Genomic DNA, 14,372 nt, shown 5'->3' with positions numbered 1-14,372 from the left:
GGTTAACTAACAGCAAAGGCTGTCACAACATGTGCTCTTTATTTGCAAAGGGTAATTTTAAACTAACTAGAAGATAAACCAGATTTTACCCTAAAATTTTAAAGTTTAAAAAAACAACAATAAAAGTCCACACAGTTCTAACTTTCTTAATTATTTGGCATTGCATTTCTAAAAATAAACCAAATCGGGAACTAACAGAGGGTAAGAAAATGCCAACCTTCCTCAACAGCCATGATGGATTCTGCTACAAGACAATCATTTAGACTGTTCATACCCCTCACAGAACACATTATCTTAGTCATTTGGCTATTTCAGGCTTGTTTTGTAATCAAGCAGGACACTACAACTGATTTCTTTACTGTTTCCTACAATATTCCCCAATACTAGTGATTTTAAAACATATTGATGCAGCTTATGAATAGTAAACCAACACTTTGGCTTCTTTGAAAAATCTGCTTCTTAAAAATTTACATCTAAAGCACCACATTTATAAAAAAGGCATTTATCCATTCCTTGTCTTTTTTCATCAATGGAATCAAGTTTTAAAATGAGCATTTTGACAGACTCTTCAATTACAAATCCACTCTTCTTTCCCACTTTAACACTCCTATTTAGTGATGTAATTTGACTACTATTTCAAAAAAGGATTTTTAACTGGCCACTTTTTTTTTCCTTAGATCTATCACCTCTGGAAAATACCTGCCTACTAAACCTTACATACACAGCACTAAGCAAAATATATAAATATTTTAAAAAATGAAAAACCACCAGACTCAAACTGGGTGGGGAGTGTGTGTGTGGGGAGGTGTTAACAGTGTAGGTGAAGCACACACAAGTCATCAAGTAGTGGTGTTTGTCCCTAGCTCAGCCTCATCTAAGACATGACTTTCCAAAGGCAGGGGACAATTACATTACAAAAAACACAACTCCCTGCCCTGTGCAGCTGCTGCATGCCTGTCGCAGCAAGTCTCTGCAGAAGAGGCTGCAGGAGAGCAAAGGACCTGTTTTGGGTTTTCTGTCACAGAAATAAGGTCTTGTTATTATCCAGTTTCAAAGTATAATGCAGGGAAAATGGTCTGGCAGCTTGCATTCCTCCTTGCAGGGCTGTAACAGAGTGACATCTGCTGTTCCACAGTTACTGTATTTCCCAGCAAAGCTGCAGGATTCAGCAGCAGCAGCACATGCCCCGGAACTGGGAAGTGCTCACAGTGCACGCACTGCTGCATTCTGAAGGTCTCACATTTCACTTGAACTACACTTTAACTGACATCTGCTTAAATCAATTGTTTGAGTACCAATTCTGCAGCTGCACAAAGGGCAAGCAGAGGGGACTTAAATACTCATTTGCCACCAACATCAACAGGCATGACAGTATAAAGCATATTATGTAAAACAAACTTAATTTTTAGCTCCTAACTATATAAATTGGTATTTTTTGGTGGAAAACATGGGGAAAAAAGTTAATTTTTCATTTTTTACATTTCCCAAATAAAGCTTTTGAGCATTAAATAATAGCATTTTGCATTTCAATATGAAAGATTTAGAATTCTTACGCTTACTGTGGAGCACAAAGATGCTATGAGAACCATGAATGGGAAGAGGGAGAAGCAATTTCCCAACTCAAACACAGGGTGCTACACAACCGGGTGTTTCTTCTCAAAGGTACTTCCTTAGAAATGAATGCTAGTTTCAGTAGCCATGAGTTATCCATTTCCCCTGTTCTCACACTGATACTGGACTGCCTAAATCAGTGGTTTTAAAATTTACATCTAGTAATAGCAAAACAAACAAAAAATTCAGATTTGAGCTAGTAACCCTAATTTTCAAGTTGGGAAGCATTGCAAGTAAAAACATAACCTTGTTGCCATCACTTAATAAAAATGTAAGAAATATCACTGCAGACCCATTTCTGTGTCACATTCTTCCATTTCGTGATCATGTTTAGAACTACCATTTAGGAAGCCATTGGATGAAGTCTCAGCAACCCCATTGGAGTAGTGATCTGTTTCCATGTCTACATCATTGCTGAAAAGAGAGTAATAAATATAAGTTTTACTCATGTTTAAATACTTAGGTTATCTTTACAGCTTCGTCACAGAACTTCTTCATCTTAGCTACTGAAAAGCTGCTGTTAAATATTACCAAGCTAGACCACAGTTTCTTCGATAGCAGCTGGTGATACCAGAGCACCGTGTGAAGTTTTAAGGCTGTCTCAACATTAGTTTTCAGTAAAATACTATTTCCAGATGCTGAAAAATTAAACATGTCCTCCATTACTCAGGACTATAACACTTTCTAAATACACACCAAAAAGTTCTTACCTTATTTATTTAACTGTATGTACACATAGCTGAAGAAAATGCATTGAGAAAATATACTACTCCCACTTTTTAATATAGTTAATATTTATACATAAAAAATATAGTTAAGTCAATATACATCCTACTTTGAAAATACCATACTCAGGTAACTAATTATTTTGAAAAAATGTGTTTTCCTCTTATTTACTCTGAGGAATGACAGAGGAAAAACAAAAAAAGAAAGCCCCAAAGCAAATGTTGAGTAAAGCAGAACACTGAAGAGACATTCAGTGGCAAATGCAGAGCATTCATCTCCTCACCATTCAACTCCATTGCTTCCAGCAGCTCACAGAAGTGCTTTTAGAAAATGCCAGTGTGGCTTTGGGGACTGAGCTTTGCTGCCAGTTGCATCCTGGCCTGTTCTATTCCATCATAGAGAACAGCAACCTAAAACCTCTGTCAAGACCAAATAGATTCAATTTGGAAGTTTAATATCTTGCTTCTAAGCAACCAAAAAATAGTCAGCTTCCTTTGGGGAAGGAAACCAAAAGGCTTCTCTGACTGGGCAAGAACACAGCCAAGGAACTGTCTTCCTCCATGAAAAATCTCCAAGTTGCCTGGACGCTGCCAGGCCTTTTGGCAGAGGCAACTGCTGATGCAGACAGAAATTGTGGAAAGTTAGAAAGTAAATTGTTACTCTTACCTTTTTACCCATTATCACTATTCAACTAAAATACATTTGGTTATCACCACCAAATCATCACATCCTTGTGTGGTAGGTTTGGGAATCCATTTTGGGCAATGCAGCTGAGTGCTATTGCATTTCACATCAAATTAGGTTCTGCTGCATCCATACAAACCAGAGCTTAATATGTACTGCTTATGAATAACAGTATTAACCCTGGTTAACAGATTTATTTTCATTCTCTGAACTGAAAGCGTTTGCACTCGTGACAGTGAGTGGAGGTAGGCAAACAATCCTGGTGTATACAGTGAAAGGGAATTCACACTTCATATGAATCTCAACTGTGCTTACTTTGCAGATACTGTCAAATGGAGAGTATCTGGAGAAGTTTTCATTACCTGTGTGCAACACACTTAAATCAGTGTCAGTGGCTTCAATTAAAATCCCAAGTGCCAAAGAGCTAATTAACCTTCACTATGCAACTTCAAAATTGACCATAGCTATAGGCAAGGTAATTTATTTTTGTTCACTGCATTTCTTTAACCCAACAGGAGAAAAAGGTCTATTGATCTTGAACTGCCAAAACAACCAGACATCATAAGCTGTTGGCTCCTTACACCATGTTTCAACTGTACTGAAAAAAAAATATCAAATCCCACTGGAAACTTTTCCTGCCATGCAAACACATAGAGAAGACAAGCCTTAATGTGATTTAGAAGCATCTAAAGTCTGTTTACCTGGAATAGCTGTTAACCTGCTGTGATCTGGATACATTTATGTTGTTGAGCTCTGGTACATTCAAGCTGGTGGTCGTGTGTTTACTGTGACAGTAAGACTGATGCGCTTTATTTGATATTACTCCATTACTGCAACTACTTTCAAACCCTGCAAGAAAGTTTTAGTAACTGTAGTCATGAAGTGGTACTTACAGGTAAGTTTGTAGAAAAAGAATAAATAAGTGTAGCATTTACTGACCAGGAACAAGTATGCTAAATTTGCCACACAAACTTAAGTACGACACACCTCCACGTTTCAGGTATTTGAACCATTAAGGCTTCTAGAGTGCAGAAGTTAAGCATTATTTAACAAGTACCAACACAGACACAAAAAGGTTTTTCTAGTTGTATTAATATACTGGTAAAACAGAAAACTGTATTAACGTGGAAGAGTTTTTTAGAAAATCTTTTCTAGGCCACTGTAATCATTATGAATAGAAACAAATATTATTAATTCCCAATCACATAATTCTTTTGATAAATTCAGTAGAATTCAGTGCTGAATACTTTGCATGTTGCTATACTTACACCCAACCTCCCTCCTTTTATCCTGTAATTATTTTAATTGTTAATATTGTGCTTTGCTAAATAAAATTACATCATGCTGTGAAATTATGATGCCTAGCTAAAATCTCTTCTGACCCTTCTAAAATATAACAGGAAAACTACCATTTGAGGCAAACATGTAATTGCCAGTTCCATCAAACCAAAAGCTCCCTAGTATGTTCTAAAATAGAAACAGGTCACAGGAAGGGCTTATTATAAAGAAAACAGCTGCTGCCATTTATAAAGTCCCAAACATCAATTCTAATAATACATTCATTCATCAACCTGCCTCTATTTTCAAAATTACAAAAGTTACAGATACTTTCCACAATCCATCCCAATAACCACCTGAAGAACAACCAGAAAGTTTGAGTGGCTCTCCACTGACACACATGATGGCACTCTCTTGATGCAGAGGGAAAAAAGGCAAAGCTGCTGCCCTTACTCTGATGGCCAGGCTACACTGGCTTTCCACTCTATCCCAGAGAGGAAAAAAAAATAAAAAATAAAGTGCCCCCAGTCAGCTCCAGTTTGGATCTGGAAATGAAAAAGAAGTGAAAGCTGATGGTCTCTGCTGCCTTAAGAGTCAACCTTCAAGGATGCCCATTCAGGTACCATTTGAACATGCCTGGCTTCCTCTCAGCAGGGGTGCTTTGGAAGGCAGGGGAATCTCCCCATAAGCTTGGGGCAGCTTTGAACATTCATGGCTTCCCACTGAAGATTTCCCATTACTTACATGCTCTAAGAAATGTTTCAGCTGTGCAGACTGAAATGTGGCTGCCAGCAGCACGTCTTTTACTCAGCCATACCACCCAGCTTCTGGTGTTTCCTGCTCAACCACAGCTATTCTGACTTCTCCATCAACACCAAAGGAAATGGATCATATATGCCACTTACTGGATTTAAACCACCTTGCCCAAGCCATAAATTATCATCAAAAGGACAACAGAAATTTATGTCAGAACTTCCTATCTTCCAGAGGGAAGCACTTCTTAGAAATTGGTGGCAACCTACTTTGCAAGAAGAAAAGCCAAGAGCACATGCAAAAATCATGCGATGAAACTTCTGGTTTTCTCAGTGACTGGAAATCATGTATTTTAATCATTAAAATTTTACTGTTACACACAGAATTCAGCATGAAATCTTAAGTTAAAAAAAAAAAAAAAAAGATAAAAATCCATGTGGTGTGATATGTCCAAATCTGTGTGATCTACCCTCCACGTGAACTTACCAGTGAAGTGTGTGCTGCTCCCTTTGCCTGTTGCCAAATTATGAATATTCATTCCATGGCTGGGACTCATGCTAGGACTACTGAATGACCGTGGGCTAACAGGGTAACTGTCTTGAGATTTTGGACTGTGGCCTCCCAAACACCGCACTTCACTGTCTGTACCATTCACCATCTCTATGAACTGGCGCACCCTAAACAAAAGGCAAAAAGTTAAGCTAATAAAACCATTTACACATTTCAAATTACCAACGACAGCAATGATTTCATTTTAGCATTAAATACAGAACAAGTCTGACTCAACAATATGCTGGATTATCAGTAACCCAATCATCAATAAGCTCTGGAGCATTCCACCAAAAATACACAATTACAAATTTGTGAGGGAGCAGAACAGGAATATTATCCTTGGAGGACAGCCTTTGTCAGTATGTCCTCAAAGTTTAGAGATTTAAACTTATTTTCTTGTTCTAACTGGTTTTTTTTATTGGCAGGGGCAAGGTTATTTCTTGAGAAAGATATGTCATTATGTTGTCATGTCTGTCATTTCTCTCAAAGTAAATGAGAACAGAGTTTGACTGTCTGGAACATTAAGCATTAAGGGGTAACTTTTAACATTAAACACCTGCACTAGAAAACAGTTTGAAAATCAAACTCCCATACAAACCTTCTCTTTAGAGGCTGTTGCTCTTTGTCAATTTCATTTTAGATAAGGAGCTTTTACTATGGACTTTAAGGAAGCTCAGAACTCCTGCTTTATGCTTTAGGCTTCAGTAGCCTCAACAGAACAGGCAAAATTTAGAAAGACAGATTGAGAAAAAGATAACACACAATTGACGCTATTGAGTGAAGTCTTTCATCAAAATGTTCGCATTTTGTGAATTCTGTGATGTGTGGAGTACTATCACGTGAATTCTGTTCAGCACTTGAGCATGACAGACTTCAAACACATTCCTAGTTACTTAACTGAACATAAAATTAAAGTGCTTTGTTCTTAGAGGAGATAACACATTTTTTCCACATTCAAACACTGCAATGTGATACAAAATTCTGGAGAACAGCGCAGCTGGCAAGTAAAAATGCCAGAATGAAGGTGACTATCGTGTGCCTGGGAAGCCAAGAGAACTCTTTGTGATTATGGAATTTCCACAGTTTTAGCCAGAGGTTTCTAGTAAAGTGGCATAGAATGAAACAGCTCATTTAAACTGGTCTTTAAAGTCAGTCACTCCTTTGGAGGAACAGACTAACTTATCGTGATTTTTAACCTTCTTGAACGTGCTACTATATCAGTTTCCATTTTAAGTTTTACTTGACATCCAAATGGACTAAAATTCATTTAAAAAAAACTACAGAACTTAGTTCTAAAGAACAAGTCTACAGGGAGATGTGAATTATGCTGCAAACCAGGACCTCGATGACAAAACCTAGTTAAACATGTAGCAAATAAGAAGAGCATAAAAAAGTGAAATATACACATTTTCTAAAAAGCGCTGCTTAACTTTGTATAAATTTCTGTGAAAGCTTTAAATGAGTAATTGTCTTGTCTCAGAAGGTACTGTGCCATCTATAAACACACATCTGTATAATTTGAAGACTCACTTTAATGCAAATAAGAGATTAGGATTTCTTTCTAGTAAACTTGGATACAACTGTTGTGTTGTTTCAATGGCTTCTCCCATTCTTCCTGCTAAAACCAATTTCTGAATTCCTGTTCACCAAAAAACAAATAAGAGATTAGGATTTTTTTCTAGTAAACTTGGATACAGCTGTTATGTTGTTTCAATGGGTTCTCCATTCATCCTGCCAAAACCAATTTCTGAATTTCTGTTCAGCAAAACCAACATCAGTTAAATGGACAGCTTATGGATTAATACACGTACATTAATGATTAAAAGACACTGCAACCATCAATCAACAAGATTTTTTTTTTCTTTTAGAAAAAATTAGCATAAGGAAAGATCATGCTTCCTTAAAATGTTCAACAGGAAAATTTAAGAACTGCACTCCACCTACATGTATCTAAATGAGAACTCAGTATTTTTATTTATTGCCAGCATCCAATTGCTTTGAAGTCAGATTGTGAATTTAGAACTAGAATAAGACTGCAGACACTCTTCTGTGATTTATTTCTCATTTTCACAACTTTATAAATAAGCACATACCAAACTACTGTCACTCAAGAACATCCAAATTGCATCCCACTCCTACAGGTTCAATTTTGACTGTGAAAAACAAAAATTTAGTCTCTTTCACCTACTTCAAATCAAATTACAGTTGAATAAAATATTTCACAACAGTCCCTGCTTTAGTTGTTCTGTGGCTGTAACTTGGCTCAAGTTGCCAACAGCCTCCCAGCTCTCTCAACCAACAGAGAAACTGATCCAAATGAAAAATAGCCCAACAAATGTGTTGTTTTACAACCAGAGCAGTTTCCCCATGTGGTATGTCATACAGGAACACAAATGCTGATGGTCATAGAGCAGGGATTTAAATGGAAGGGGAAGGCACTGTTCCATCAGGCTGCCAAACAGCACTGGCGTGACAAGTTAGAACTGAACTGCTGTTAGTTGTCCTCTTCCCCCTCACATCTGTAAGCAGGAAAACTCAAGTTTCATTTAACTTATAAAACATTCTCTAAACTCAATCCCTTTTCACAGTTCAGATAAAAATATAAACGTTTGTCAAGACTAAGTTTTATATTCCTGTGACTAACCATTAGCTCTCACAAACACTCAGAGACATTACACACACTTGTTTCAGACATATCACAACTTTCCATTCAAGAGAAAAGACAACAGATAATTTACCACATTCTGCTACATCACACAAGTTACAAAGTATTACTGCGCAGATTTTTCATACCCAGCTGCTCATACATGTGTAACATTAGGTGACAGCAAGGAACTGTGCTATGGAGTAGTGCTGCAAGCAAATTCTACAATGCTGCTTAAGAGAAAGCTTTATGTAGTATCTGTTTAAGGGAGGAAAAAGGGATGCAACGTGCTTTCCAGCCTTACTTTGTCTGTTCTTAATGGAAGCTAATTCTTCTAGCACAGTCTGGTCTGTTGATCTGGCGAATGCCTCTGCTGTTGCACAGTATCCATGGTGAACTAAGTAAGATGATACCATTCTAAAAATAAACAAAAACAAAACTCAGAAATACTCATTAAATATAGGTAAGAAACCAAGACCTCCTGAATGGAAAAAGCCTTTGCTAAGATAAGCTAACTGAATTGAAAAATTCTACTTGAAATGCAGATATTTCTGTACAAGTCAGACAAAAGTAGTTCAGTTAAAAGTCAGTATATTCTCTGAAACACTGTACATAAAAAGAATTTTTAAAAATAATAAATGCCTAACTTTTTTATGATCAATTTTAATAACAATTATTCATCACTCAAAAGCAGGGTCAGTCCAAATAGTAACTGCTAACTAAGCTGGGTTTTTTTTTCTCATTACACACACAGAAGTGAAATTGCTGCTCATTAAGTTTTTGTTTTAATTGAAAAAATAAAAAATACAAAGTCACAACTATTTTTCCAAGAAACACTAATGAGACACAACTTAACCTGGCATGCCAAGGGCTGAGAATGAAAAGGGAAATTTCCAGAGCCTGGAGTATTGAAACTGCCCATTACAACCACAGCAACTTTCCTACAGACTCCCCAGTCCATATTAGATAGGTCAAATCAGAACACAAGTCTTACACTCAGTATTATGAAGTCCAAATTATTAATGACACAGACAACTTTGCCACAAAATCTGCTTGTGTTCCCTTTTACACTTATCAAACCTGCTAACAAAATTACTTGTAGTATTTTTTAATAGTATATATTCTTGCACAAGGCAATAGATAGAATGTTTTAAAGATCTCTAAAATCAGGCAACTAACAACTTTTTTAAAAATTAATAATATTACAGGCCTTACTTCTGAATCATTGTTTGCCACTCTCCTTCCCGATCTCCTATTGGGAATCTGTCAATCTGTGCTTGAATTTTGGTTCTCCACTCTCGCATGTAGTCTTCAATATCAAATACAAATGGGTGTTGTCCAAAATTAGCATCCACAACCTCTCCTGGTGTTTGAAGCCCTACTGTAGGGTACAAGTTTGGCTGCAAGAAATATTTTAGTTAGTTTTTGACACTTGTTCTAAAATCCCCACTGCTGTGGGTTTTTGGGGTTTTTTTCCATCTCTAGTAATATTCTCACTGCTTCCTGTAGTGTGCTCCAGCAGTAAAGGCAGCTGCTGCCAATACAGCAGTACAATGACTGACTAATTTTATTCCCACTGCTCATGACTTTTTTTAGTCTGGAAGAAGGAAATCGTACTGACACTCTGGTCAGAAAATACACTTTTTAAACTGTGCTAAATGCTACAACTTTTGGGTTCAACTTCACAAAATATTAAGTAACATTTTTTGTTGATTTTTAAAGACCTGGTTTTTTTTTCTTTTAAAAAAACAGAAATTAAACTTACAAAGTGGGCCATATTTCTTCTATATTTAAAACATAGTTGAATTTTAGTAGTAAGAACTGGCAGGAAAAATATAGAAAATTCAATAGCCTCAAATCCAATTTTAGTGTCTAACAAGAACTGTAACAGTGCACTGATGCTTTTGTGAATTCCTGGACTTGTATCTAGGAAAATACAGCATTTATTGTTGTCACAATTTTATTTTCTGCTTAGAGATTAGGTCTCCATGCAAATTTAAAATACAACAAATATGAGAAAGTTAAAATCTGCCTGTTGGGATAAAGGTAATTTTCTTAAATTCAATGAGCATCTCAGCAATGACAAGGCAATCAATTGTGTGAATGGGGTTTTGTTGCTGGGGTCTCTTGTGTGTGTGGCAGGGGGGAGGTAGTTTAAACATTTTTTTAAAGTTTATTTAATAAATACACCTACATCATAATTACACTGCAGACAACGGTGGTATGGTATAATGGGATGTTGATCTACAGAACTATTACACTAAATAAATTAAAGCTATCAGTAAGAAGTTATCAACATGCAGGTCAGTAGGAAATCTGGAGCCCAGAGCACCCAGTGAAATGGAATGATTCTGGGTTGCTCACACCATGCCCAAACCAAGCTCGCCTCTATTTTCACAAATACACCGTTAGCTGTTTTAAATAAACATGCTCATACTGTTACCTAGTCTAAAATAATCAACAAACTATAAGTCTCAAAGCTTTTAATGAGATGGAAACTGTTGATTCTAAGAAGGGGTTCAGCTTCATACTTTAGATTATAGTGTCAGTTTTCCTGAGCTGGCACCATGTGCTAGCAAGGAGTCCTGCTAGCATCCTGAAGATCCAGAACAGTGGCAGTGGTTTCCTACATAAAACACTCAACCCTGTGGTAGGACTAAGAGGATCCTTGGGTTACTGGCTTCATTTTTCCTTAATATCTGTCCTTGCTCTTAAGGCCACACAAAGGGAGTAGCTGGCCAGACGGATATGCATCACACACTGCACCTTAAACAGATTAAATTAGAAATTAAGTGGATGAGAAGAAAACCAAAGTAAGTGCAGTATCATGCCTGTATCAGTAGTATAGGGAACAGATGCCAGTTTTAAGGAAAGCACAGTTTAATTGACTCAAAAGCTACAAGACTTCAGAGATGTGCAGCTTTAAAAAAAATAATTTGATACATTTGATTCTATGAAGCAAATATTGTGAAAATCAGGCATCAAGAATGAGTTACAAAGACAGTATCTCGAGCAGCCATCCACCATGTTGGTGTTTAATACAGCTCTGACTTTGTATGTAAGGCTTGAATGTGCCAAAGTATGTAATAACTATTTGCATGTATTATTTTCTGCTAAAAAATAAAACCGAAAAGGAAAACCTCTTGTAAGGATCAGGGTAAAACCAAAACACTTCCTCCTTCACTTAAAAAATCACCACTGAAATCATGATGAGAAATATCTAATATTAAATAGGTTACAAAGATTGCCATTGTAATTCCAACAAGCATAAGGTAATGCTAGTCTGATGTGAAACACCTATTTATGACACAAAGGGAAGTATTTGAAAATAGTTTGAAAATGCACTTGTGTCTTACCGGTAAATCTGTGAAAGCGATGCCTGTAATAAAGAGGAAATTAAGATTAATTTCCATGTATCTGGATTCTAGCGTCATTTTCTTAAATATGTCATTATCTGCTCAGAAATCTCACCCAAACCATCTCAGAAATAAGTTAAGTATGGTGAAATCCATGATGCTTAGGCACAATTCATGCTTTTACATGATAAATAGCGATATTTGGCAAAAAGTAATCATTATTCAAAAATACTTAAATTGCCCTTAATTTTTGCATAATAGGTCATAAGATTTAGCAAATCATCCAGATATGCAGATTAGAAAGTCTGAAAGTTCTAGCTATATATACTAAATTTTGAGAAGAAAGGTAAGGATATCTGAAAATACTTTTTCACTTGCATGTCACAATGCTGCAATATCAAGATTTAATAGTGTCTTTTCTTGTTTGCTACTACTTTTCTTCATAAATACTCACTCATGATCTTTACACAAGCAGCACATGTCTAGAATACTCCAGACCAGCCTGCAAATGTTTCACTCTAATCCACGCTAGCATGCTTTGGTTTTCCAACTGAACAGCTTAATATCTTGTTACATAATTACAAGCATCCATCTACCCAGAAAACCAAGGGAGTGATTTTGCTGATTTAGGATTAGAGAAAAGTATGACCTCTATACATTTCAGGAACTTCAGGCAACTTTGGGGGGCAGGAACCTTTCAGTTAAAAAAACCCATCACTAATCTCCTTCTGACAGCCAAATAGTAACAGTATTTCAGAATTTCCTTTATTGTTGCAAGCATTTTTTTTAAAGGCAAAATTATTCAAATCCACTTATCCTTTCAAACTTCAATTTATTTTGCACCACCATCTTTTCAAATTTAAGATGAAAACAAAGCTTTTAACTTTTTGTTCTAAATTCCATCCCTGCTTCCAATCTCTATTCTTCACCAGGATTTCAAACCTCAAGAGCATCTGGATTCCTTACCCACATCTCTTGAGACAGAAGGATGACATACTGAGTCAATCTGTTTCTTTTGTTTCCCCCCATCGTATCTCAAAGCTATCGTTTCATTTATTCCCTGCTCTTGCCCTAACTTTTTCTAAGCTACACCACTTTTTCTAATTGGTAGTTTTGACACCCAAGTTGCTCTTTTCCAAAATGGGGGCTGTAGGCATGAGAAATAAATGACTAAATGATATGTAGGTGCTGGGGGGTCTTGGTGGGGGCAGGGGGGGTTGGTTTTGGCCTTTTTCCAACCCAAGATTTCACACTTGCATGAGAATTGCTTAGCCCTTTCTGCAGCATCAAATCCCAGGCTGAGCCAGAGATTTTCAATATTCTAGAGCATATATGTGGGCCCAGAGAAGAAACATCAATGTCCTCCAAATCACGAACATACAGGAATTCTGGACAACTAGCAGCTGCAACAAACAACTTAGTGAGACAGACAAAATTTCTGATTTCTTTTTCCACTCAACACACAATCAATTTTCTTCTGTCAGAAGCTAAAGCTAGCAAAGCCCATGACAGCAGAACAGCTGTCAGGTTTCCTTCTGAAATCCATAAAGTGTTTGTCAGACTCAGTCTGTGACAGATGACATTTTATTAGCCTCCCTTTACCTATGCATTCTGGTCTCCTCTAAAAACAGATTTTAATCTTTTGCACTGTTGTTTCAGTTGGCCTAATCCAGTCTGCTTAAAGTTTTTCACTGAAAAGGAGGGTTCTGCTCTTGCCTTCCTAGCTTGCTCATGCTTTCATAGGACCATAAGGGTAGTAAGAACACTCCTGTCTCTTTAGCAGATCAAATGATCCAACTTCCTTGCAGGCCCATTGTGAACGTTTCAAAAAGTGAATAAGGTAAAACTGCTTTTCTCAGCTTTAACCCAGTTAAAGATTAGGGCAAACACAAGCCCGTTATCTTCCACTTGGACCTATCCTGCAACAGGATGCCAGAAGAAACAACACAGTGCCATGGTTCAAGTGTCCCAGTGCCCTAGGTGTCAAGGTATACAGACTCATTCTTTTTAGAAGGAACATTAAATCATGACAGACTAGAATCACAGAAGCGATTACATGCAATTGACCTCAGGAGACTCCTAAGCCCTGCTGTGAGTAGAGGCAGGAAAACTCCCAAGTCAGATGTGTTTGCTCAAGGCCTGAGCAAACAAACTGTCAGTCTTGTTCAGGGAGGCTAGGAAAAGAATTTAAACCACATCCTTCCCCCTTTTTCCAAACCTACTTTGTGTTTGCCACTGTAAGAAAATAGAACAGCAACTTCAAGAACACCTATCTCAATAATCTCTTACTTCATTTCATGTTACCTCTCCTTTCCTTATCGCATTTCCACCCATCACAGAAATCTTATTCTTCTTTGAGCTTTATCCCTTCAAAGGTCCTGCTCCCCTCAGGACAATTCTAAGTTCTCTTCCCAAGCCCCAACTCCTTCCTTACTGCAGTAAGTAATTTTTTTTCTTCCTTCTTTACACTCTCTCTCTTTGCTCATTAAATTACATTAAGTAACTGAAATAGATATTCCATAAAAATTTTTAACTCCACCCACTCCTAACATCTTCAAATTCAAAAACTGTCTTGTAGTGTTGCGTAATAGTACAATTTACTGTATGAGTTTAATGGACTTAATTTTAGCTCAACTTTTATAATTTATGGCTTTAGCCCAACTATGAATGACTCCAGACTGGGAATCCAAAAGACACTGTTCTCCAACATATGCTCAAAATAACATGCATCCAATGTACAGTTTTAGTGAAGGCTGGGTGTTCCCCCT

At 37.0% G+C, this 14,372-nt stretch overlaps 1 protein-coding gene across 1 annotated transcript in view; it reads right to left on the bottom strand.

Moving 5' to 3' along the window:
* RANBP9 (RAN binding protein 9) overlaps positions 1-14,372 on the bottom strand; it is a 40,561-nt gene that overhangs the window by 4,368 nt on the left and 21,821 nt on the right. The window contains exons 5-11 of the mRNA XM_086842363.1: positions 11,605-11,627; positions 9,464-9,648; positions 8,553-8,665; positions 7,135-7,243; positions 5,539-5,729; positions 3,723-3,870; positions 1,904-2,025 (exon numbers count right to left, since the gene is read on the bottom strand). Coding sequence (XP_086698489.1) covers positions 1,904-2,025; positions 3,723-3,870; positions 5,539-5,729; positions 7,135-7,243; positions 8,553-8,665; positions 9,464-9,648; positions 11,605-11,627 — 891 coding nt within the window. The remainder of the gene's footprint in view (positions 1-1,903; positions 2,026-3,722; positions 3,871-5,538; positions 5,730-7,134; positions 7,244-8,552; positions 8,666-9,463; positions 9,649-11,604; positions 11,628-14,372) is intronic.

Source organism: Cyanistes caeruleus, chromosome 1 (genome assembly GCF_971803275.1).
Source record: "Cyanistes caeruleus chromosome 1, bCyaCae1.hap1.1, whole genome shotgun sequence".
In the NCBI taxonomy this organism is placed as follows: Eukaryota; Metazoa; Chordata; class Aves; order Passeriformes; family Paridae; genus Cyanistes; species Cyanistes caeruleus.
The sequence above is the reverse complement of the archived record's forward strand: the minus strand, read 5'-3'. Positions and strand labels throughout refer to the sequence as shown.